Genomic DNA, 27,501 nt, shown 5'->3' on the forward strand with positions numbered 1-27,501 from the left:
TACTATTATCAACTGAGCTCTCTCGGGCTCCGGCTGCTGATGGCAAAGCAGCATGACCTAGGATTTAAACTTGCGATCCTCGGGCCATAGTGTCATAATGACCTATAAAACTAGAAAAGAAGAAGGGCATATATATGGCATGTGTAATTACAAGCATTTAACCTAGATTAGTTTCCTCACAAATATTATTAGCAGTCAAAAACATGTTTACTACTTTCATTTTCAGTTTCTTTCCTAGATTACACGTGACCTAAATGTATTTCCTAACAGATACACTATGTAGCCAATCGTTCGTGAACACCGCCTTTTAATGCAGGCATTCAGTTACTTTAAGTTGCATTAATTCCCTGTAGAGAAGTAATGCCACTAAAATAGGACTCTCTAGGGTAGATAAACGTGAACCTATTGGCACAAGGCATAGGCTATTGGGATGGGTTGGGGGTGAAGTGGTCTGGCGATCATCATAATCATCCAGCATCCTGAGCTCACTAACACTTACTGAATGCATTTGGATCATTACAGCAATCCTCCTCCAAAATCAAGCAGAAAGCCTTCTTCCCTGGACAGTAGAGACAGTTACTCCAACAAAAATGAGCAGGATAAGCTCTTTAATACCCCTGATTTTGGTTGAAACAATGAATGAGCAGCTGTCCCAATACTTAAATCGCTGTTTATACATAAATATTATGAACAGTGGGCTAACTCTAGATCTCTCTAGATCTCTAGAACTCTAGAGGAGTTTTTTTCCCCTTTACCCAAACGTGGTGGTACATGATTCTGTGGTTGTTTTGGGGCACTGAAATGTGAGACAACAGATGTTTTAACAGGTTTCAATCACAACACGAACATTGCCACTACATCAGATTATGCCAGAGCTCTATACTAGACTAATCCCCCTTGGTTATGTAAGGTTTACTGGTACTTATGCATGTGTGTCAACATCTACTCAGTTGCCACCACAGAAAGCTGCCCTGAGTGCAGCTTTTAAATGCAGTTGAGCAAACACACACACACACACTGACCATGTGCAGAATGTTCTTCACTGTGGGAAACCTTACACCCCTCTGTATCCTCTGCCAGCATCCTTCACAAACCTGCAGTCTTTCTCCAGAGTCTGGAGAGGAACTGCAGGCTGTAGACATGTGGAAATTCTGAGAATCTCCAGCTTCCTTTATTTTGGGGATTTGCTGGGAGCTCTTGTCAAATTCTGATACTGGCCTTATTACCTAAGTATACAAAATGACCCCGTATTTAAATATGCAAACAGAGCTGATCCCTATTTGTATGTGTTCACTGATACTCTGTAACAAGGCCTCTCTTTAGCTTTAATGACTGCTTTGCTTAGTTTAATGATAACACAGAAATTAAGGAGTTGTAAAGTTTCTCGGTCATAAAATACAGAGGTGAAGTTGCAACAGCGCAAAGGCTTCAGCACCGATATTACAGCCAGTTACGGAGCGGCACAGTATTTGTTGCCTAAGAGAACTTTTACACTTAACAGATAAGCCAAGAGTGAGAACATCACACAGTCTTTTTAGCTGAAAATAGCCCTACTCTACCTCAGGGTCTTTAGGTAATGTTGCTCATGGAAAAAGCAAGTAGTGGATGATGGCTATACCAAGCATTACGGTAGAATTTAGATCTTATCTCCATAGATTGGCACATGCATGCTGGTCTATAAGGAAGGTATGTTATCATATACGTGCACGTACACATTCAGCCGTTTCCAGTCCTTGTAGAACGTGCTCTTATCCTCCCATCTGGGGGTTGTTCCCTGGGAAACAGGCCCTTGTGTTGGTGGAGTAGTCTATTTGGTTATCACTGGTGTGGGTGTTTGTGTGTGTGTCTTGGCGTGTCTTGGCTCTTTATTGCTGAATGGAATTCTGCCCTTTTTTGGATCCCAGTGAGCCACTTTGACTCTAGGGGTGAAATTTACTGCCATCGTCTTCTTGGGTTGTACCAGCAGCTCATGTCCGGTTTCAGCAGAGCTTTTCTCTGGTTCTGTTGTGCTCAGTGAGCTCTGATTCGCTCACTTTTTAAATTTGACATTGAGGTCTTCAGGTGAGTCGAGGAGAGGGTGATCCATGCAGATCCACATCTTCTTTGAGATAGTTGGGGTTCTTTTGAGTAGGTGGTGTTTTGTTTTCTTGTTCATCATTGTAAAAGTAGAAATACCATGGTATAGTATCTTGAAGTTGCATTAAGCTTCTTGAATCAACCTTAGAGTTCTAGAGCTTGAGTCTACCTCTGGTTTTCTTCTTCATGTGGAAGGTGTTCCTAATATGGGAATGATGTCGACTACAGAATGACGAATGAGTTCAGAGGTCTGTTACAGACAGTATATCAAATTTGCGCTTTGAGCCACCTCTCAGGAAGGACATGCCTACATGCATTTCTGGGCAGGCTGGGACTGAGGCGGTACAGTAATATTACAGAATTATACACGAACATGATTTGGCTTATGCAGCGTCACACAGTCCTCGTGAGCGTTTTCCTGCCCACTTCTCCAAAGTTATATAGCGCAGGTAGCAGCGTGCTGAGCCTGAAGTAGCAATGATAGAGAGACAGTATTCTCCATATTCCATTCAGTGGAGCATCACAATGATTTGGAAGTTGTTATTTTAAGGTTTAAATTCTACCTATAGCTTTATTATGCTATAATGTATAATCTATATGTTATGTTCACCAATACTAATAAAACAAATATATAATTTAGGCTCTGTATGTACTGTATACCATATAGTAGTGTAATTGAGTATTGTGCAGTGTAAATCAGAGGTGTTTCTTAATGGTGAATGGTTAGTGGTACATCTCCTTTTGAGGTTCTTAGGGGTATTTTTATTTAGGTTAGAAGATAATTAGAACCTAATGCTCAATTCTATCATTATACTGTATAAGGCACAGTAAAGAGTCAGTCATGCAAACACCTTGTATCTCCATGTCTGCCATTTTTCACTCCCAGTTTTTCAGCATTCGAAAAATAGGAATACTATGGAATAGTGCAGAATCTTGATGCTGCTTCCTAATTGTTGTTGCTAGCTTGCTGCTTGAACCCACCTCAGGTTTTCTTAATGTTGAGAGGTTTCGCTAATATAAGAATGACGTTGACGGTTATTGATCTGTTACCCTTTGAGATTTTTTTATTTTAGTGCTTTCTCATTGTTGATGTTGTGAGCAAAGTCTTCAGCAGCTTTCAGACATATATGACATCAGACATCTATCATTTTAACTATTGCAAGTAAAACCGGTATGTACATACCAGTATTGGACTCAAAATATTGTTGCCGTGCAAAAGCCTTGTATTTCCAAAATATCCCATTAATAACTTTTTATGTTCTGTTGGTGCATTCATCATAAGACAATTTTGACACAATGTAAAAAAAAAACCAAACAGATTCACATTATGTCAAAAAGTGAAAAAGGGCAGACATGCAGATACAAGGTGTTTGCATGACAGTGACTCTTTACTGTGCGTTATATAGTAATAGAATTAAGCGTTATGCTCTAATTATCTTCCCAGTGTAGGTGAGGAGTGGTTTTTGTGGTGTATGGTAAGTGGTATGCTTGGTGTGAGAGTGACTTTCACACAGGCCTGGGTGGAGCAGACTCTCTTTAGGGCCCTGAACTGCACTGTATTCTTACACCACTTCTCCACACGCGAGCCAGAAGGACTTATTTATCTCATTCAGTCTCTCATGCTCTCTCTCTCTTTCTCCCTTCCTCCCCCTCTCTCTCTCTCTCTCTCTCTCTAACTCTCTCTTTCTCTCCTGCTTTCTGTTCTTCTATGTCTCTTTCTCTGTGTCTTTCCTCACATTCAGCCTAGTTGTTTGCTTAGCAAGAGGTTGAAGAGAGGTGTGTGTGCGTGTGAGTATATGTGTGTACTTGAGAACAGATGGCAGCTGCTTGGCCTGGCCGAGACAAGGTAATTACTGTGCACTGGGCTACTTAACTCTTTAGGGTAGTCTATTGTGTTTTTCCCCCCTCTCTATCTCCCTCTCCTCCTCTTGTCTCTCACTTTCTCGCACCGTGTTGCTCTCTGAAGGAGTGTTATTTTGGCTATGGAAAATGGGCAGAAGACACAGGGACACATGGTGAGGGAGCGCAATGCAGCAGAGCGTGGCTTTCTATGTGTTGTGTCTTTACGCTGCTTCATCTGCTGGACTGGTCCTAGTTTATTAGTCTGACACCAATAGATCTCTTTTCTGAAGTTGTGGTATCTCTCTTTTCAAACAGACACATGGGCATGGAGCCATAACTTCTGCCGGGCTTCTTGTGCCTACAAGCCAGCGTTTTGCTCTAGGTTAAATGAAAAAAACATCCATTGGGTCACACAGATCATTTCCTTATGGGTTCCTGAAATGTTAGTCATTTGTCATGTTGTGATATAGTGGCTCTGCTGTGTTTCCATGCAGCTGAGTTTGGAAAACAGATGTAATGCAGCTCCTGAGAGGATTCCCCTGGCCTGTGTTGTCAGTGTGCTGCGGGAGGCGTGACCTTTTATCCACCTGACCCTCTGTGCTGCATGTGGGGGGCTGTATTATCATGACTCAGGTTGAACATGTGATAAGAGATGTGGCTTTTTCAATACAGATTTCCTACCATGGCAGTGAGGAGGGTGGAGAGAGTGAGGATTCTGAAGGGGAGAACCAAGAGCTGGCACAGATCGATAGAGGTGTGTATTTGTGTGTTAGCATTTCATCATTTCTTTCTTCTTTTTTTTTTGGGTCCAGTTTCCTTTCCTCATAACCCTGGCTCAACACTGATACCGCAGCTTATACTAGTATAATGATTCACTAAACTGTGTGGCCTCTAAACTTATTTAGAATTAACCTTATTCTGACCTGAGCTGTAATGCTAGACCTCGTGTTGACTCAGTCATTACAGCGTTACATCATTCCAGGGCTTGCTGTGGTGGCCGAAAACCCTAATGCAGTTATTTTTTTTCCATGTCATTCATCATTTATTGAATAATTAATGTCCTAATGCATAGGTTTGTGTCCATATTTTTCAAAACCTTGAAATAAATATTCTAGTTTTTTTAATTTATTTATTTTTTGGTCTGTCAGTTTGTTTTTTCCTTTTTTCTTCCAATCTGGTACTGTCAATTAACCTACCCGTTTAAAGCTCCCCATAGCACTAGCAATGCTCCCAACACTAGGAAGGCAAGAACTTGAGAACGTCTCCTTTCCTCAAGCCAGTCATCACCTCTTTTCGAACTGCTGCTGATGCAGCCAACACGCTCAGAGGAATACTATCTGGTGCTCACCTAATGCTATCTGGTGCTTACCAGAGGTTTACCAAAACATATCCCTGTCTGTCATCTAATGCTATTTTTTGCTCATCTAATGCTATCTGGTGCACACTTGATAATATCTAGTGCTCACCAAATGTTTATCAGAAATTGTTCCTTCCTATCACCTAATGCTATCTGGTGCTCACTGGATTTGTATGAAAATTTGGCTGTCTCTCCGGGCATAATGCAGCATAGTACTATCCAATAATATCTTGTTTCTGCCCATGCTCCGCCTCCACCACTCCCCACCTGTGATCGAACCACAATGCTCCGCTAGCTAAAAGACCTCCTCATTATACCATGATTCACCAAGACCATCCATATAACTTCTAACTGTACTCCTTATGGTTTCAGTGTGAGTGGGTGGGGCTAAACTGCTGTGGGCTGAATAGCTAGAATAGATTTGTGAAAGCTTTTTTTCGGTGCATTCAGAAGAGGCCATTTTTGCAGCTTAGTTTCCCTGTATAGGCTGGAGAGAGATACATTTACATCATTGTGTTATGAGTGAATGGCTAGACTTCTCACGAGTAAAAAGCAGTTGTTAGAAGTTCAAGCCTCCGCTAATACCCATTTGAGGAACAGAATGGCATTTTATCACAGGCACCTCAGCAACATGGGGTTCTGTAGGCCTACATCTTCTTCATTGTCATTATTGTTCTCTACACTTATGGTTAGACTTATCCTAGACCTAGACTTATCATTCAGTTGTCCAAAGTAACCAGTCATTTCTGTAAACTGACCACATCTACCACATCTTCATCCCTCAGAGCGCAGGAGGAACTGTGTTCTGACCCCTCTGGCCACGAGTCAGCAGCACAACCAGGGTCTGCTATCTCCAGCCCACCTGCGGCGCTTAAGGCTGCTCCTGGAGCCCGCGATGGACCGCCACAGTTCAGAGGAGGAACTGGAGCGCATAGCAGGGGCCACCGGCACTGAGGGCAGCCGCAAATGGCCCCGACACAGCGAACTCAGCAGCGCCTCCAGTGACGAGGAGGTGAAAGGTAGTGAATCTGTTGTGTACTAGTGGAAGTTTGGAGCTTATATGCAAATCTGATATATCTGTCTATGTGACTGTCTTCAAACCTTGTATCTCTGGAATGGCATAAAATGTTCTGAATAGCTGTTAATGGACTTTTTTGGGCCATTTCTACTGGGCCATGCTTTGTAAAATGCTCACAGTGTAAATATAGATATTTTTTCCCAAATGGTGAAAAAGGACAGTTATTCTGTCACATAAAGACCTTATTATTGTTATTAATTTCATTTACTTAATATTCAATAACTTTTATGAAACTTATATATATATATATATATATATATATATATATATATATATGGTCTGTGTGTGAGTGAGGGCCTGAAGTGTGAGCTGAGGGCTTACGGGTTTAGGGCTTTGTTGTGTAAACCTGAAGGACAATGAAGTTTTCTAATTGTGATTTTAATAGACCTGTGTGAGCCAAATGCAGGAGCTCGTCTGAGTGCCACTTCCCCGAGCCCTGTTCTCTTCAGCTCCTCTCCGCCCAGAGGCCTCAAACCCCCACCCACTATCACCGCCACCCGCCTCTCTGCCAGGCCCATCATCCTGAGTCATTTTGAGCAGCCCGCCATGCCCTATTGGAGGCACCGGCCATCCTACACAGGAGAACCTGGAAGACCCAGCTTGGACCTGGAGAAGATGCAGCAGGTTAGCAGGAAAAGTTCAAAAATAGTTAAAATAGTGAATTTCTGCATAATGTGTTCATCTTTATTGTCTTCATTAGTTAGCAAATGTTAACTGTTTAGCAACCTGATGCTAAATTTAAAAGCCAGTAGCTACATAAGTAATGTGATAATTGAGTGATTCATAATCGTTGATTATTTGACACTTTTACACAATCATGGAAGATTGTAGGCTAATGTTTTGTTTGTTTTAATGCAGTCTCATTAACAAACTAAATTTTCTGCAAATGGGAAGCAAAACTATCCCAGATGTGAGGGTTAAATTGCTCCAGGAAGCCTGCTCCTAACTCTAGCAGTCAATATGTTACTCCAAACATATTTCATACGAATACATCTTCTGTGACTCTATAAACATCACTAGATCTTCATTGTCCACTTCCAGCTCCGGGTGTGTGTTGTTTTCTTTTTCGAAACCACTATTTAACGTCGACTACTGGAATGACTTCAAAACCATTGTTGTTACTGGCCTTGATGAGCTGAAATGAGGAATCGGGAGACCCATTCACTTCATTCAGTCAGATTATTACTTTGTGCTTCAGTGACTCTTTCGCTTGTTGGATTTATGCTCTTCCTGCAGCACATGCGCATCCATCACCCCCTCCTCCAGTCTTCATTAGACCGCCGCATATTCAGAGAAAAACACTTATGATGGTTCCGAGCACCACTCTTTGTTTCCTGGGTGGCCAGACTTGAAAGGCTGTCAGACACACACATACACGCACATTAGACATCTTGTGCCAGCCACAAGGAAAAACGAAAGAGAGAGAGAGAGGGAACGGATGACAGATGTCACTTCACCCCTCCCAGCCCCCTTTTCTCTCCCCGTGAAGCCAAGCTAGACTGTGTATGCGTCCATTCATGTGTGTGTATGTAAAGGAGTGAAAAATGACAGAGACAGGAGGAGACTGACCAGGCAGCCAAAATCCATGTTTAATATTAGTTTGGGCAGAGCAGGGCTGTTGTCCCGGGATGGAGAGCGGGCTGTATGGAGAATGTTGAGAAAGAAAGAAGGGGAAAAGAAAGAAAGCGAGAGAGAGAGGGAGCGAGAGGGCGGGAGGGGGGAATAAAGAGTGGCATCGTACTGTGGGCCTCCATATGTCTCGAGGATTCTGTGGCAAGGGCAGATTATGAGATGCAGTGGGCCAGAGTGTGTGTGTGTGAGTGTGTGCGCACACGCTCGCTCAAGTGGAAGGGGAGGTGTTGGAGGGAACACAATATGGGCCCTGCTGAAGTGCCTACCAAAAGCTCTTCTCGTTTTAACCCTTTAAATTCAAAGTTCCCTTGGGTTTTCTGTCTGTATCCACTTCGTTTTTTGGACAACCTGGACAGGTGGGGGTAAACCGCTGTAGGCTGGGTGGGCAGATATTTGTAAAAGCTGTTTTTTTGCAGCTATGTTTGCCTTTATGGACTGATGGTGGTATATTTTACACATGTCATTCTGTTATGAGTGAATGGCTAGACTTTGTGTAAAAAACACAACAGTGCCGCTTTGTAATCCAATGTAGATGTGCTTCAAAGTTCAGGCCTCCAAGCAGTTCCTCAGAATCCAAAGACTTTGATTCTGATGAACGTCAATATAACAATATCAACTTTGATTTGATTGATATAGGCCCACATCTTCATCTTCATCATTGTGGCTATCCCTATAGTTTCATAGGCCTACAATATAGGCAGTAGGCAGTGAGACTCCTGTTAGCCAGTCCTGTAATCACATCATAGACAACACTGTAGTGTTCAGAGGTTTTGGTATATGTACAGTGCAGATTCACATTTACCTGGATGTATACACTATATGTCCAAATGTTTGTGGACACCCCTTCTAATGAATGCATTCAGCTACTTTAAATTGCACCCATTGCTGACACAGATGTGCAAATGTGCACACATACACAACTTGTCTAGTCTCTGTAGAGAAGTACTGCCAATAGAATAGGACTCTGTGGAGCAGATAAACATGAACCTGTTGGTGTCATGCTGCCTAATGCCAGGCATGGGTTAGAGGGGTAAAAAGTACCCCCAGCATTAAGCTGTGTACTAGGGAACGATAGTGGTGCTCCATTCAGTGCTTTTGGGGATGAAGTCAGGTGATGATCATTTAACATCTTGACCTCACTAATTCTATTGTCTGTGAATGCAGTCAATCAGTGAATTAGCAGGTGTCCTAATACTTTTGTCCATAAGATAGGTAGGTAACAAAAGTAATCTGCTTTCGGTTTGGTTACATTTTACATTAAAAAGAAAAGAAAATAGCACATAATAAACTTCAGTTCCTATATTGGTAATATTTATTTCGGCTCTGGTGTATTTTTATTTTTAATGGTGTCATTATTTCACAACAGTAACAGTTAGCTTCATTCCTGAATATGGGTTTCGGCTACTCTATGCACGTCTGTGTGTCTGCCCTCGGGCTACGGCCCTACTGCATAATAGTACAGCTTTGCTTCTATGTTTTTTTTAATTATTATTATTATTTAAATGCATGAATAGATGGGTGAGCCTTCTTCACTATAGGAAAGGACAGCTGTTATGTGTTAGGATAATGACCTGCATTTGGGCAACGGTCATATGAATCCTTCCAATTTCCCTTTATTACAGTAATCCATACAGACTAATCCAGAGCCATATGCAGTTGCTCATATGCAGTACACGGGGGTCTGGTCATGGTCATTGTTTTGCTTTCATGAATGGCTTGGACGACAGATGTCGAAACCAGATTTGGATGGTTGGGTGGGCTTTCAGTCTCTCTCTCAACAAAGTTTGCAGTGAGAAAGCATTTTAGTGCTGCCTCTCTTTGAGCTCTTTTCTGGGCTGTTTGAATGATCATGTCCAAGCCTTAACATTTTTGTTTGGGGTATGAGAATCTACTGAAAAATGCTCTGTGTTCTGTAATGTGTATAAGCTTATTAGCATTCATTTTGGACAGTTTATGCAGTCTGAAGATTTCGTGATGTATACATCATTACAGAGGATGCTAATCAGACTGCGTGCTGTCTGTAGTTTTGTCTATTATGGCAATAAAAGCTGAACTTAGGAAAGCTGAAGCCGTCATGGTCGAAATAACAAAATGTTAATGCATCCAAACCTAACCTTAAAAACAACCATCATCCTGATCACCCTGATCACCAACATCCTGACCCCACTAACGCTCTTGCTGCTGAATGCAATCAGATCCTCACAGCAGTGCCCTAAAATCAAGTAGAAATCTTTCTCTGGACAGTAGAGACAGTTACTCCAACAAAAGCACAATTAAAAAAAAGGGGCAGATGTCCCAATACTTTTGTCTATGTAGTGTAGCTGTAGCAATCATAGAAGTGTTTCATTGGTCAGACTCTGATGTGCACTCATCCCAAAACCCTGAAGCCCGCACGGGCTGGTGTAGGAGTATAGGGGACCGTTAATATGTCCGGGATGTTGGTCTTATCAATGGCAATATTTCTACCTTGGTTTTGTCTTCCAGAAAATGCTCCTGAAAAAGAACTGCGGTGGGAAAACGAGGACTATAAAGATCCGGGTAAGTGTGTCTCTGACACACACACACACACACACACACACACACACACACACACACACACCCACATACAAACTGCACTGCACTGGCTGCACACTTCTAATGAGATTAAGTTAGGAATGGTTCTCCAGTCAAATAAACGGGCTGTCGAATGACCTCATGCTGCTCAGACTCTGGGGTCTTCCCATCGGAACAGGCAGAAAATAATGTGAAGTGTTTGTTGTATTTCACATCTCTTTCAGGCTAGGAAAATAAAAAAACGGTTTGACTGTAGTCGTTTATTAGTGTTTTCTTCTCTCTTGGCGAATGATGTAGTTATTAGTTAAACAGCCATGAGTCTGGGTTGTTGGCTGGGTACTGCAGTCAGAACACACTCACTGACCCTGAGAATGGTGGTAGAGGAAGTGGTGTTTCTCTAGCAGTGCCTGTGCCAGTCCAGAAGGAGCGAGCTGGGTGTTGACAGTGTGACGTCACTAGCAGCCTGGCACGAACTCCTGCTGCCCACCAAGCATGGCACAGGAATAGGTGCACACATGGGTGATCGGGAGGCTGCAGATCAGGTTGCTGGAGGCAGTGGGATGAGTCAGGCACACAGACAAACACACACACACTTGATATTGCAATGCTTTAAGTGCCGATGTTTTTCAAATTGTAGTTCTTACCTACTCTCATCAGCTTTAAAGAAATGTTTTTATTGCTTTTCTTTACTTTTATATCCCTTGTTTAAATATTCCTTTTGTACAATCATTATTATAGATGGTTCATTCAGAAATATATACACTGGAAAAGACTGCAGAACAGAACTTTACCAACTAATTAACTACACATGTACTTATTTAAAATATCAACTTGGATATTTTTGGTGATGAATTCTGGGCTTCATGTATATTAAAGAGACAGTACATCACAGATCTGTTCTCCAGTATAGAGTAATATGGACAGAAGCAGAAGCAGGATGTTAATGTGCAAATTTCTGCAATATTTCCGTTTCCAACCAATTAAACATGCAGAGTCACTGTATGTTAACTGTCTGTGCAAAATCTAGAGCTCATTAACAAGTTATTCAGTAATATTAGAAGTGGCCAAGTTGGTAATTATATGCTGGTTATATTGCCTTCAGCAGAAATATAAGCTATACAGCAAGGCCCAAGGTCACATGCATATGCACATGGTACAAAACTTCATATCTTTAAAAGGACTTTACAGGATAGACAAGAAACCTCCTGAATTTTGTAATAATCAATGTAACTATATTTTATTGTAATAATACAGTACTACTACTACTAATAATAATAATAATAATAATATAGTTATAATGAACAACTTCTCCCATTTTGATCATTTATTTGAGTAAGAAGGCAGGTACAATAACATTGAATATCCAGGATGCCTCATATTTCAAATTTAGTGTCAAAATCTCAGGGCAAATAACAAGCAATTACTATAAATAATAATATATTACAGTATGTTACTTATCATTGAATAGTTGCCTGTTTTCCCCAAAACCTGCTGTCTGTATTGTATGAATTATTATTGAATATAGCAACAAATATTATTGAACAATTAAAAATTCCAAATATTTGAATGGTAGTGTAGTTGCCTATGATTTGAGGTTCAGCACATATGTGCATTTTGTGTGAATACTGAAATTGACTTTCAGCACAGAGCCATAACAGTGCTTAATGTATTGACGTCACATCCTACAACACAAACGCAGGAGCAAGTTTAGCTTTGCTTCTTTGGCATTTTACTTTGTAGGCTGGTAATGGAAATGGCAACTGATGATGGAAACTGTCACATGATGCTGAAATCCTTTTTTCTCCAAAATGGCAACTTTTAATAGAAGTCAATGTAAAAAGATTTATACCAGGTCATTTTAAATCATTTCTATTGGTCTAACAATTTGCAAGTACAGCTGAGTTTTTAGCATTATAGGCCTAGCTCTTGTAGCTCTTGTAAAGTCAAGACATATTTTTTGGCTCCTTCTGTTATTTTCTGGTCTGGACATTTTTGCCCTAAAACTGCCCTAAAACACAAACGCACAAACGCACACACACACACACACACACACACACACACACACACACACACACACACACACACACACACACACACATTTTCAATTGAAGCACAAACCCGTTTATGTCAACATGCGCCAAATAAACAACCTCTCCCATTTTGAGAATGTTGTTATTACTATAATGAAGGCCTCTGCCCTTCCTTTGAATGTCCAGATTTTCACTCAGAGTTCCTCTGAACTCACAGCCGCTCTGCTTACTTTTTGCTAATCAGCTGAAAACGTAATTGTTGTGTAAAACCTTTCTCTTCGGCACATCCAAGAACCTCCATTTCATCTACAAGGGATCGAATGTCCTTTTTATTCGATTAAGGTGAAGAGGAGAAGAGGAACAAGTGATGGAGAGAGCCCTTGAATGTGTGTGTGTGTGTCTCTCTCTCTCTATCTCTCTCTCTCTCTCTCTGTGTGGGGATGAAGTCATTTTCCATTTATAGAGTGCCTGCTGTTGCAGGTTCTGTGATCTGTAGTCATGGAGAGAAACATGGAGACACTGAGAGATAGATGCTTGTTATCTAACTCGCCTGCCTTGTTGTTTTCAGTCAGCTTCTCCTTATTTCTGCTCTTTATCACTCCATCCTCTGCACTGAGAAGAGGAGAAGCCTTTGAGTTTTAATAGAGAAGGTCTTTGGACCAGTTTCTCTTATTTTGGTCCCATCCGCTCTTCACCATCTGTCTGCTGATGACTTCTCCCTCACTCACTAATCTAGCCCTTCTTCCTCTTCACATGCTGAGGATGGGCCCCTCGCTTCTGCTCTGTCCTCTATCGTTCACTGTATCTCTCTCTCTCTCTCTCTCTCTCTCTCTCCCTTTCTTTTTTTTCCCCCCTGGCTATGTTCCAGGTGAAAGAGGGGGTTGTAGTTACCAGGGGGCCCGTTAGGGTAGATGAGCGATTGTCATGGGGGCTAGAGAGAGAGAGAGAGAGAGTGTGTAGTGGGAGTTGTAAGGTTTAGGGCTGGGGAACAAGAGGGAGATGAGGGAAGGGAAAGTGAAAGGGGGAGGGAGGAAAAGAGGAGTAATCAGTAGTTGAAACCAGAGCAGACAAACAATCTCCCCATCGGCGCTTAGACTGCACCCGGGCTTGTTGACGAGGCAAACGTGAAGGTGGAGGGGTTAGCATGTTCCCATGGACAGAACTTTAACTGTGAAGGTATCTTATTTACTGTGACGGACAAAAGACTAGAGAAGGAAGTTTGGCTAGGTGGATTAGAGGTCTAAGCACCTGCAGAGCAGCTCCACTGAGCTTTTAGGACGCTGTTTCTGTTGATGAGTTTGTTCAGGTAAGGACTAAAAGACATTGTGATTGCAGCAAAACCTTTTAAACAGGATTTTTTTTAGTGGGAAGAACCTCTACATTGTCCAGTCTTGCTGGAGGTTTGGATTCACCATTGAACTAATGTGTAGGCAGCTGTAAAATAATGAAGTAATCTTAGATGTCCTGCATGATGAACAGAACTGTAGAAGATAAGCTGAGACTGAGAAAGCTGTAGAACATCAATAATGAAAGTACAATATCCTGAATGCCTCATATTATTAAATATGATATCCAAATCTTAGGGCAAATAACAAGCAATAACAATAAGTAGTAATATATTACAGTATATTATTTATCATCAAATAATTGCCTGCTTTTCCAAGAACTTGCTGCCTATATTGAATTGCCTATATTAATTATTTTTAAATATAGCTAGCAGTTATTAATATGATAAGTAATTTCAAACATTTGAATGGTAGTGTAGTAATCCAGGGCTCAGAGCCGTAAAAGTGCTTGGTGTAATGACGTCACATCTTGCGACACAAACGCAGGAGCAAGTTTAGCTTCTCATCTTTGGCATGTTACTTTGTAAGCTGGTTATGGAAATGGGACATGACGCTTAATTCAGGTCTTATTTACAGAAGTCTTCATTCTACAGAACTCTAATCATACACTACACAGGCTGGTTTGCATCACACAGAACAAAGCAACCTCCAAAAGCACAACCCCTAGAATTTCTAAGCCATTTTATGATAACAAGCCCGGTCATGTGAGAGTTCTTGTGTGCTGAGTATAAGCCACACCCCTTCCACCCACTTTACTTTTATAGGCTGCACCCAGATGCCTAGGTGTGATCATTGACCATGGTCAGTAGGCAGTAGGCCATACAGTTAAAAATTTCAGTGTGCTGTAAATGAGGCTAAACGCAACGGTTAATTAGTAAGAAAACAGAAGCTGGGTGAAAAATATTTAAGCTAATGCTTGCGGCCGAAGAAGAGTTGCAGGGAAGCTGTTGAAGTGAGTGTAGGGTCTGGCAGGGTAAGGTTTTAGCCTAGTACCCGGGTAGCATCCAATCTCTTCTGCTAGCTAACTGCACACCGTGCCAACTGACTCTTCCATAAGACTCGGGAATATTTGCACTAAATAATTAGTTACAGTGTAAAAAGCTAGGCTAGTCAAGGCTAAGCTATGCAGCCCTGAGCTGTCACAGGGATGCCAACCAGCCTAAAAAAAATGTGTGTTTGTTTTTTACAAGCTCACCATAAAAAGAAAATCTGTTTCAGTTTGAGGTCAATAACAGGGTTGTAAATAGCTTTACAAAAGCACATCTGAGCATTTTGCATCCCAACCAATGCATATATACTTACTGTTTATACACCAGTTAATGCATTCCTTGGCTCCTTTAAATGGCACCATTTACAACCACATATATCATCAAACATGTCTAAGTGTCTGGATAAAATCCTACACATTCAAATGTTAAAAGAATCCCTGGTGTTGAGAGTCATAGGCAGTAGGTTTTTGCCGTTTCTCTGTAGCTACAGCTGTGCACAATGACCAACAGTGAGCTCAGATAGGGCCCAGCGAATGCTGTTTGAGCACTTAGTGCTGGCAGGGACAAAACGAGGGGATTAGCTTGAAATGTTTTATGCACACTTTGGTACATTTGCACCTTTAGCCTGCAGCTAGAGGGGGGTGGAGTTCTGTAGCACAGCCATAAAAGTTTATACCTCTTCATGCATTTTATGATTAAGTGAAGATGATTAAATCTGGTCCCACAGAGAAGGAACCAAGCAGTTATATGACTGGATAAAGAGTCTGGCTCCATGTTGGGCCAGCTCACCTCATTTCTATCAATGCTAGTGCTTTTTAGCTCATGCCAGGCTTAGATGCTCATATGTAAAACGAGTTAACTTTTGCTTTCGCTCGAAACCTGATAGCCCCCCCCCCCCCCACTCCCACTCCACCCCGCCGCTTCTCTTTAGCCCTGTAATGTGGGCAGTGAGACACTTAAGGACTATTTCAGACAAGGTTCAATGATTTAATACATTGAACCCAGCTTGCACATGTGATGTATTAGCTTGTCACACTTCCCAGGTTTTCTGTGGACAGTTTTCAGTAAGGGGAATGGAGAAAGCAGATATCTCATTGTGGCTAAAGAAGCCTTTGGTAGAATTCTGTTTATCTATTAGGACTGAGTGGGATAATAATCCTCTGATTTGAATCCTGTGAATGAGCTTTTTTTTATTTCTGCTGTGACCTGTGGTAGGTCAGAACTTGGATCAGTCCTATGGTGCAAACCTGCCATGCAGGAACCCCTGCTGATGTTGATATTATATAAGTATAGGGATGGTACAATACCACTTTTTCTTTTCCAATACCGATATTTAAATCTTTAGTTTTGGCCTATAACTAGGGATGCATCGATCAAATCAGTGCATCCCTACCTAGAATGAGCCAATAGATTTATCCATTAATACCAACATGCCAAAATGAGGGTGGCTGGGCTACTTGTTTTAATAAATTTGGGTTTATACCCCAGAAGTTGCCTCCAGTACTATAACAACCACATAGCCAAACCTCAGCAACCTGTGGAGATTTTTTCTCTGTCTCCCATTTCCACACTCTCTTTAATGGAATACAAAGATACTTATCTAATAAAATACTACTTAATCTCATTAACTGTAACATTTTCAGACCTCAGGGTTACAGCGTGCAAAATTGCAACCTGTGTCCATGTTTGTCACTGTCTGATCAGCGTCTCAAATCATGTTTCTCTGCATCTGTTCAGTTTATCAGCGTCTGTTATATGTCTGGATCTGTCTTGTCTTTGTTCGCTCAGTTAATCTATTTGTTTCTTACCAATTATGACTTTTCGTGGGAGGCGGGAGGGGATTTATAGGTGAAGCCTCACCACTACTTTATTAATAGAAACTCCCTATGGCTATGAACTGAAAAACAATAACATCCAAGTCATTGGATATATTATAGCAAATCACCCTAGCACCTTCCCAAAAACCTTTTTGTGAAATCTACAAAAGAAAAAAAACAAACAAACCTGGGATACCATAGCAACCACATAGCAAATGTTTAGGAACCGCCTGGAATACCGTATTAGCATCAACCAACCATCAAGCAACCACCTCCGATACCCCAGCAACTGTCTTGCAATTCTAGCAACCATCTGTAACCCCAGATAAACCACTTATTAACTGTTTTAGGTACCATAGCAACGCCCTTTCCAATATTCTAGCAAAACAACTGCAATAACAGCTTTTTATCTTTTATCTTTTTTAAAAAGATATACATCATACATCTGATTTATGTACATATCCTGCATCTCCTTAAAGAGCCATGGAAGGTGTTTTGGCAAAACCAGTGGTTCCTTTATGGTATTATTCCAAAGAATCATCTTTGGTACCTTTCATGTTTAAAAAGCCAGAGGTAGGTCCTGTTTTCAAAATACCTAATATGAAATAATTGGAGGCATTTTGCAACTAGATGTATTACAGTGGTGTCGGCCAAGACGGAACTAACCACATCTGTGCAGTGAGGACCCCCAGCCCCAGCCAGTCTCTCTACGGGTAAAGCCTTATCCTTCGGGGCCACTCCTGGTTGCAGAGAGTGAGCGCACATAACCCCCCAGTCTCCCACACTAAACAGGGCTGGAGAAAGTGCTGCCTCACTGCCAAATCACACAAAACCATTTCCTGTAAGGGAGGGAAATGGCTTAGAGCTGCTAATTTTAGAAGCAGCCCCTTGGCCATGGAAAGAAGGAGCAAGATTTCTGTATTAGAGTGCCATTCTCAGATGAACGTTTCTTTTAGAATCTACAAAAAAGGCTGGTCTATTTTTTACTGACGCAGCTGGCGAAACATTTCTCAGGTACGCTTTATTTACATGCAGTGCACACTTTTGTAGTCGGGTATAGCAGGGGGTATAGAGGGGGGCGTAGGCCTTGTTTGACTTGATCTTCATACTTCCGCTCTGTAATGGCAATTTGTCTTTGTCTGGGATTTCTAATCCCGTCTTTGTTGTTCACGAATACCTGCTTGTTCTTATATAACCAGCAGAAAATGTGTCTGTGTAATTGGCCAGGAGATCACTAGCCAGGTGAAGTAGATCGGATGGGTTAAATCCACAGCATTAGGGTTCCATAACAATAGTGGAACCCTGTTTGGGAACATATAGAACCATGCAGGGATGTCCCGATCTGAGTCTCCTGAGGCTGAGTATCAGCCGATACTGATCTGATCTTTGTGTGTGTATAAATAATCCAGCCCCACAGTTTAGATCAGATGAGCTGCTGATTAATCTGTTCAGTAAAATCCCTTTATTTTCATTCTCTGTTTCTATAATCAGACTTTCTGGACTGACTGATTTAGTTTAGTAGACACTTTTCTTAAAGTCACTGTTTTATAGTGTTTAATATCTTATAATCCAGTCTGACTCTCCTCCCTGACCAATCAGCTCCCAGCAACCTCCTTTACAACACTGGAGTCGGGTCACTTTGTGTGTGTGTGTGGGGGGGGGGTGGTGGTATACACTCTGGACTGGTATCTGTAGTTGTTGGTCTACTGTGTGCATGTGTGTTAGCTTTAGTGTTAGCCTCCACTCGGTTCTGAATGGGTTCTTCATCGCTGGTTTATAAACAGAGAAAGGAGAGTGAGCGGTTCTGTGGTTCTCCCGCTGGTAAAACGGAGCGTTTCAGTGAGAGTTTTATAAAGGGTCAGATATTATGGTCTGTTTTCAGGTTCCAATGTAAAATAGCTCCACACTGCAGACTCTCAACTCCGTTATTTACCTTCTGAGAACGTCATCACTGCTGGTGCAGCTGGCTGGACAGTAATAACGCCTTGAGGACACCAGATGACTCTCTGAACGCTGTGGTTAAAACAAATACTCAGAACTGAATTGGGATTAAAATAGCCAATAACTGATCCATTTAAATATGCCTGTCTTGGCCCTGATCCATTCCAAAGGATTGGATCAGGACATCCACCAATCCGAAGAATCCTTTAACCAGACAAAATACTATTTAAGCGTCCAAATGGTTCTTTGAGTTGTCATAGTTCTGCATTGAACTATTGCAATGATTAAATAACCCTTTTTAATAAAGAGTGTAGAGCACTGGACATCTGAATGAAAGTTTACTAAACATGAAGAAACACCCAGAGGTGATATTTCTAAGTAATGTTCTCAGGGATGTGGGGGTGTGTATGTGGAATGTGTTCCTCAGTCTAGTTAGGGCAGTTGTTTGCTCAGGTGGTGCAGAAGACAAATTCTAGGAAATATGAGGCCGTGCCCTTCATGCCAGGCTTTCTGAAGTCTGGGCACGGCTTTAAGGTAACTCTAGTCCACCCGAGAACCAAGCACACACCATGTTACTGATGCTTTCCACATGCAGAGCCAGTTGCCACAAATTAGGTATGTAGCCTAAATCCTGACCATTTATGACTGCAGTATATTAAAACTGTTAGAGCTTTGCTGTTAGAGAATACACACAGCATTCTCCATCCAAGAACTCTGGGTGAAGAACACTTTGAAGTCCTGGTTCAGACTGCAGGATAAACCAGATTCTTAGACTTGAGCATTTAGATTTCAAGTTCCAAGGGTTCAAATCTCACTGTAGTGACGTTGCACCCACATCCACATTGGTAGCCTTAGTAACAACGTGTAAGTGAGTACATCCTTCCTAGGGCAGGGCTGGCGGAAATTTGTAACGACCATAACTAGCTAACAGAATGAACACCCTGTGGATTTCACAACTGCACACGCTGCACTTTCAACTGCAACGTGAACTGAACAGGACATTGGTACAGGCTGACCTGGTCAGCAACGTTATGTTTGCTAACAGGCTAATAAGCTCTTCCAGTAGAATTCAGAATTGGACTTTAGGTTTATGCACTAACTATATGTCCAGATGTTTGTGGACAGCCCTTCTGATTAATGCATTCAGCTACTTTAAGTTACACTCTTTGCTGACACAGATGTGTAAACACACACACACACACACACACAGCTTGTCTAGTCCCTGTAGAGAAGTATTGCCACTCTCTGAAGCAGATAAACACGAACCTGTTGGCACCATGCTGCCTAATACCAGACGTGAGGTAGAGGGGCATCACGTCCCCCTGCATTGAGCTGTGGAGCAGTGGATCTAACTGTGTTCTCTGGAATGATTGTGCTCCATCCAATACTTTTAGGATGATGTGGGGTGGTGTTCACAGCAGTGCTCCAAAATCTAGTAGAAAGTCTTTCCTACTGGACAGTCAGTCCAACAAAAGCAAGATTGATTGGGACATCCCTAGTGCATGCTTCTATATATTCCCAGACCTCTATTCCACTATTATTACGGAACTCTTTTATTTAATTTGTTATTCATTTCAGAAGTAACAATGAATTAGCAGGTGTCCCTAAACTTTTGTCCATAGAGTGTATCTTTACTTTTGTGTGCTGAGAAATCAGATTTACACATCCAAATGAGTCTTGAGAATCTTTGTTGTTGCTTTTGGAGGTTGTGCTGAACGTTGGGATTTGAGCTGATAAGGGTTTGCCCGAATATTTGTGTTCAAGCAGTTTTGCTAATGCTAAAGCTAAACCCCTGCTGTTTTGAGCCAGTCTGGATCAGGGAGGATAGTGTGGGCATTAAATTTCATGAAGGGTGTTTTATAGGATCTTCTCTGTGATGCTTTTTTTGCTTTCTACTTAGCTTTACCACATTCTCCATCTTCTCTTTTCTCCACAGAACCTGAGCAGCAGCCGCCACCAACCAAGATACTCCTTTGACCCGTCCATCTATGCCTTCCGGTCTCTGAGCACAGCCCCGCCATGCAGCCCCCTGCTCTCCAGCGAGGAACCTCCGTGTGCTTGAGGAAAACGACTGGAAACTTTTCCAAGACTAAACAGCAAAAGATTGTTGGACCAAAATTTCCCACATTAGGACAAAAGACAATGTTGTTGTCCTGTTATTCTGCAGGATTTAAGCCTGAACAAAGTCCCTCTGTTGAGAGTTGTTAATAAAACAGGACGTCTAGAGAGAATGGCTGAAATGAACAGGAGGAACAGGATGAGCAGGGAGTTGGGCAACGTTGTCTGAAGCCATCTCACCCTCTCTAGGCTCTTTGACCCTATTCTCAGGAAAGCCCTTTGCTACAATGACAAGGCCATGGCCACTGTAGTGAACTGCAGACGACAGGGCCACAATCAACAAGAGATAATAAACCAGCATAATTTGGTCAGTGGCCACTGGCCACTTCTCGAGGTTTCAGGTATACATTTGTTCCATTGCCATTTTAGTCATACGCATCTTCACACTTTGAAGATCATGTGGAGGATCAGGACTGGGAGCATTTGTTGTTTAGGGTGTTGGTTCTGATTGGAAACAGTCAGTCGCTGATTGGACTTCTGGAGTGTTTTTCTTATCTCGAAAGGTATTACCACCAGAGTGACCAGGAGGCCAGGAGGTTTATAACCATAGGAGAATTAGGTAATAATCTCACAGATAAGGCTTCTTTACTTTTTAGGTTTGGTCAGCGGTCTAATTATTCAATAAATACTGATTTCTATAACTGATTGTGTGATCTGAAGATCAGGACTATCTGGTGACTGCTTTAGTGCTTGTCTAATGTGTACTGTTCTTTGACAAAATACATATACAGACGAAATAATAAGCCTGGATCATGGTACTAGTCCAGCTTTAGACTTCGCATTTAAGCATGCAAGCAATCTGTTGAACAGTCAGAAGTCTGACCGCTGTTTCATCAGACAGCATACACAGTGTGATGTGCCTAAACCTGACTGTCACTGGAGTTCCATTAGTATAAAAGCTCCTTTGCCATGTTTGATTGTGTTTTGGATCATGTGCAGTTAAGTACCAAAGTCAATCAGCTCTTCTCGTTATGTTTCGTCCTGAACATCCTCTGGGTTTTCTCCATCCTTACTGCACCCTCTAAAACTCAAACCTATTGTTTTGGTGAAAAAACAAGCCGAGAACGTGGGCAACATGTTCTAGTGTGCGGTATATTGCATAAGTAATCACATTGTGTAAGATAGGTTTCTATTAACTATGTACTGTATTCAACAGCATACCTAACCTTTCGCTGAATGTAGCCTACACTCAATATGTTTTGCAAGGCATAGGATAACTACAAGGAACTACTTTTATTTTTATTATTTTTTGGAGTTGTTATGGGTTCCGCTGGGAGTCCCAGTCGAATGTATCCATGTGAGCAAATACGATATGCACCTTCAGCTTGGACAGAACGTACATGTTTGTAACATGTGAAAAGCCACTTGTCCTCTTCCCATGTTCCAGTGAGAGAAATAAACATCTCTTGGCTCCAGCAGTGTGGACTTTGTAATACTTGCACTTGTGCTTGGGCTTTTCATGCTAACACTACCCTGATGACTCTTCACCCTCATTTTGTAACTTGAGTAATGCCTCTTCAGCCTGGCATGCGTGTCGGTGGAGATACAGTTGTCTGATTTGAGCTCTGTGAGTGAGCCCTCTGTTCCAGCTGAGGGAGTTGAGAAAGCGGTCAACTTGTCCTTCTGCGCTCGGGTTAGGATCTACAGCCAGTGACCCCACAGAGCAAGGCCCAGAGGAGAGCACAGACCTAGGATTTGGACCAAAAGGGAGCTTAACCTGGGTCAAAATTGCCACGCCCTTGTTGATCTCACGGAGTTGTAACCATGTTTATACCCTGCACAGCTGAAGAATAGATGGACTGTAAAAATACACAGTTCGCATGAGTGAAGATGCCTGTTCTTGCAGTGTTTCTTCTGAAATCAAGGGCATTAATGGGAAATTTGCCCACGTCTTTACTGCAGTGACTCTCTACTCCTCAGAGAACGTTTTATACTAGATGTTGGAACATTTGTTGTGAGGATTTGCTTGCTTTCATCTATGAGAGCAATTTGTAGGTCTGGTACTGATGCTGTATGATTCATTCTAGATCACAAACACTACTCCAACTCATACCACTGGTGTTGGATGGAGCTCCGTTACTTCAGGGAACATGGTTCTACTTTTTCACAGCCCAGTGCTGGCAGCTTTATACCCCTCTAGCAGACACTTTAGCTGGAATTAGGTGGAATGACCTTGGGCTGCTCCATAGTGTCCTGCTCTGTTGTCCAGTGCTTTTCTATGGAGATGCAGTACCTTTGTCAGCAATGGGTGCACCTAAAGTAGATCATTCACACTGAAGTAGATCATTCACGCCACTCTAACTAATCTTACAGCTCTTGGAAGGAGCTCCACCCCCCCCAGAGAACACAGTTTCACTATTCCACAGACCAATGCTGGAGGGGGGCTTTATACTCCTCATATAGGCCTCATCCAAGAACTCAAACCTTCCTCAGTTTTAAGTTCATCCTTCTTCTAAGGTTCTTGGAGAATCTTTAGGCTACAATATTTGTATCCAACTACAAGGAAATTAAATTTCTCACTGAAATAAATAAAAATGAAGATCTTGCAAAGGCTTTCGTCCTTCAGATTTTTCCTTGAACCATTGTAAGAGGTTGCTACACGGTTTCCAATTAAAGAATCTCTAAAAATTCAAGTATCTTATCCTTTTAACAGTGAGATTCTTTACACCACTCCAACCCATCCTGAAGGTCTTGAAAGAGCTCCATCATTCCAGAGAATACACATATACTGCTCCACAGCACAATGATGGTTTACCCCTTTAGCCAACAGTTAGAATTGGCATGATCCAGGTCCTCCAGGACTGAGTTTGGACCTCACTGCCTTACCAGATTACCTTCTATTGTCTTGCTGCAATATCCAATCACCTTATCACCTTACAGAAGGGATAGATCCTTTCAAACGCATTCAAACATTTGCTAAACATAAGAGACATTATTTTTGACCTCAAGTAAATATATGGTTTGTCCTGAGCTTATGAACTTGGGTTTGCTTTCTTTGCCCATAGACCTAGATGCCTGTGAGGGTGTACAGTATGCAAATGACTGTGTGTGTGTTTGGTTTCATCCTGCGTCTGTGTGTGGATGGCAATAAGCCTGAGCCTGCCAGCAGTGTAAGTTCCATACCCTCCCTAGAGCCCCACACTGGTTTTAGCGTGGGCTGATTCCTCAGGGCTGCCCATGCCAGATCCCAAACAGAGAGATAAGCTGTGTGTTTGTGTGTGAGTGAGAGAAAGACTGTGAGTGAGAGAATGAGAGAGCACCAAGGCTGACGTCAATGCTCTGCAGCAGTGAGGGGCCCAGAAGAGAAAAAAAAAAAAAGAAGAAGCCAGGATTGGCGCAATTAAGGTGGGTGGGTGATGCTTGATTAAAAGATACTCTTGAAGAATGCGGTTACACAAGCCATTGTTTGGTCTTACAAGCAGGATGTCTTCGAAAACTTTCAGTCTGGGCTATTTTAGTGAAGAGTCTCTGACAGACAGCCCTCTACTTTAAACCATTTCGTCAATCCAAATACGCCAGCATTAAAACAGCTAAGGCAGCCTGTGTATTGTGTTCACTATGATCTCCTCTGTACGTTAAACAGCTTCAGCTACACTATGAATGTTCAACCAAAGCGTAGGTATTCATGCAATTAAGATGTATATACACCGGTCAGCCATAACATTAGTACCACCTGCCTAATATTGAGTAGGTCCTTTCATTCCTGAAAAGTGGAGTCTTCATGAAACACATCAATGAGCCTTAGGTGTCCATGGCCCTGTCACCGGTTCACCAGTTGTCCTTTCTTGGAGCACTTTAGCTAAGTACTGGCCACTGCATACCAGAAAAATGCACACAAGACCTGTCTGATGTTTCGGAGATGTTCTGACCCAGTTGTCTAGCCATCACAATTTGGCCCTCAGACTTTTGCTTGCCCGTTTGTCCAGCTTTCAACACATCATGTTCAAGAAGTGAGTGTTCACATGCTGCCTAATATATCCCATATATATCCCATATGCATATCGAATGACAGATGCCACTGTAGATGAAGATAATCAGTGTTTGTCTGCTTCTGACAGTGGCAACCCGCTCACAGCAGGAGGGGAAAAAGGAGACGGAAGCATTGAGGAGAACCAAGGGAAACCCATGTTACTCTCCAACTGCATTTCTTCACTGTTTGAACACACCAGCTGTCCTTCATACTCTGAACGCTTCATGATGCCCCAAAATAACTATCTTGGAATAAAGTCTTCTTACATCATCATGGAAATGTGATGCTGTTTTAGTCTTGTTTTGTGTTGCATTTCGCTCCCAGAGGAATGCCATTTCTCTTCACTGTGTAACTGTCACACAAAAACATTGTATCTCCAAAATGTCAACACTCTACAGGAGAAGGAAAACACCTTGGTTACAGTTTAAAGGAAGTCAATGTAAAATGATTCTCATCCAAGTCATTTCAGAGCATTTCTATTAGTCCATTCATCATGAATGTCTGACCAATATAAAGAACAACTGCCAGATTTAAAGGAGTTGTATTTATTGCTGGGCCACAAGACTCATCCTGTTGATCTTGCTGATGTTGTCTGTGTCTTCCTGGCTCTATTGTGTGGTCCTGTAAACACAGATTGTGTGTCTGTGTATGTGTGTGTGTGTTTGTGTTGAACTGAGGCATGTTGTTTTGGTTTACTGCATACTTTTACAAGGTTGGGATGACGATCTTCTTGATCTTCTTGACTTTCACAGGGGTTTTAGGTGCTTCCTGTATTACACATGTTGACAAAACTACTGTAGATATTAGGAATAACTACAGAACAGCCTTCTTACATTCACAAAGAAGAAGAGATCACTTCTTCTCTTTCACTTTGTTGTGTTGGAATAACTGTCTCTACTGTCTTTCTACTAGACTTTGGAGCGCTGCATTCAGCAACAAGAGCATCAGGTCAGGATCATCACCCTCCTCATCCTCAACTCATCCCTGGAGTACAGGATGAAGCACCACCATCATTCCAGAGAACACGGCTCCACAGCTCAACGCTAGGGGCCTTTCTCCTTCTGTAAGACTCATTTGCACGTGGGGTGCAACTTTAAAAAGCTGAATGCATTCCTTAGAAGGGGTGTTTAAAAACATTTGGACATACACCATCTCTGGATTTTTAAAAGTGTAATATATCTGAAAGGTAAAAGTTACAACACCTGTATATCCACCACATTTTGGAACACCTTTGCAATAGCGGAAGTGCGCCAGATGTTTTACAGAGTAAAACACACTGAACCAAATGAAATGAAATGAAATGAAAGAACAAACAAAAAATGAACTAGGGTGTGAAATTGGAAAGCTGGGCCCAGTGCTATCTAGTGGTCAGGGTTTAAACACAACGCTAAATGAACCCCCATCTGCCACCAATCTTTTCATCAGTTCAATTAAATTTTATTTATACAGACTTTTTACAACAAAAGTCACAAAACAGCTTTACAGAGATCCGGGTCCGAGCCTCTTTTGAGCAAGCTACTGAAAACAGTGGCAAGGAAAAACGTCCTCGGGTCGAGAGGAAGAAACCTTGAGAGGAACCAAGACTCAAAAGGTGAACCCATCCTCCTCAGGTGGAAAATATGAGTGAGAATGATAAAATCATGCAGGTAAACAGTCAGTAGCATAATCATGCAGTGAGGTGAGGATGAATCAAGGTGAGGTCCCAGAGCATTGATTTGTTTGATACATGTAAACTATTCATTCAAACTCTAGTGCTGGGCGGTGTGACTGTTCATTTGGTCAAACCATACGGTTTACAATTCCTCCTACACACAGTTCTTAGTTCTTGCAGACCGAAATGTAGCACTGTTAAGCGTAATGTAGACATCACAAACAGAGAGAGAGAGAGCGAGAGAGAGAGAGCGAGAGAGCGAGAGAGAGAGAGAGAGCGAGCCAAGCACGTTCTGAACACGCTACAGTAATGTTGAGAAACTAAAGGCTTTCTGGGGCAAAACTGAACTTTAAACATGTTTTCTTTCTAAACTTCAGTTCATGAACTTTCAAAAGACACGTTTTAAAGACTGCAGTAATGACAGATGTATCAATCTCTATTATTTAGCACAGTAAAAATATCTAATATACACTTTCAGTTAAATATGTTTATTAGTAGTAAAGTAAGCCACTGTTATCCTATAAAGACAGACCAATTGTTTCAAATAGGTAAAAAAAAAAAAAAATTGAAGAGAAAACAAAGAAGGCAGTTCATTAGTCAATTTTGAAAGCCAATTTTACTGGCAAACATAAATAATATGAAAAAAATCTAAAATAAAAAAAAAAGCGCTACACATTTTTGGCCCTACCGCCCAGCACAATAAAAATCCATACTGTTTTTGAGAATCGATACAGTATTGTGATACTTTTTATAGTTTGATAGTTTTATTGATATGTTCATACACACCTAGTACAGATCAAATCTGTTCCTGATTCATTTCAACTCTTCAATTCAAATCCAGCAGAGGGAGTGAAAACAGCTGCTGGTTCAATCAGGTGTGTTCAAGCAGGAAATGGCCTAAACTGACCAGCTGTGTGACCAGTAAAACTTCGAGAGAGGGGCCCTGCTGTGCAATCAGTGAGCAAATCATGCCCCTAGAAAAAACATGAAGATTGATACCTGAGCCTTTTACTGAGCTGACCTATTAAGTAGACAGAATTAGGGGTACTTGGGATAAGGAAGGAATTATTAGCTGCTGAAAAAGCCCCCCCCCACCCCCCA

The 27,501-nt window shown here is 41.8% G+C and overlaps 1 protein-coding gene across 5 annotated transcripts in view; it reads left to right on the top strand.

Annotated features, from left to right (window-relative positions):
- The window catches only part of LOC140564051 (uncharacterized), a 38,549-nt gene extending 16,355 nt beyond the window's left edge, over positions 1–22,194 (top strand). For 4 of the 5 annotated variants that reach the window (XM_072689108.1, XM_072689110.1, XM_072689109.1 and 1 more), the window contains 5 exons: positions 4,591–4,672; positions 6,061–6,294; positions 6,739–6,977; positions 10,470–10,523; positions 20,598–22,194. In XM_072689108.1, the coding sequence (XP_072545209.1) occupies positions 4,591–4,672; positions 6,061–6,294; positions 6,739–6,977; positions 10,470–10,523; positions 20,598–20,723 (735 nt within the window). In that variant the 3' untranslated portion in view covers positions 20,724–22,194. Of the gene's footprint in view, positions 1–3,824; positions 3,923–4,590; positions 4,673–6,060; positions 6,295–6,738; positions 6,978–10,469; positions 10,524–20,597 lie in introns of those variants that run through there. The other variant, XM_072689112.1, reaches the window with a different exon arrangement.
- The last annotated feature ends 5,307 nt before the right edge of the window (positions 22,195–27,501 follow it).

Source organism: Salminus brasiliensis, chromosome 10 (genome assembly GCF_030463535.1).
Source record: "Salminus brasiliensis chromosome 10, fSalBra1.hap2, whole genome shotgun sequence".
Lineage (NCBI taxonomy): Eukaryota > Metazoa > Chordata > Actinopteri > Characiformes > Bryconidae > Salminus > Salminus brasiliensis.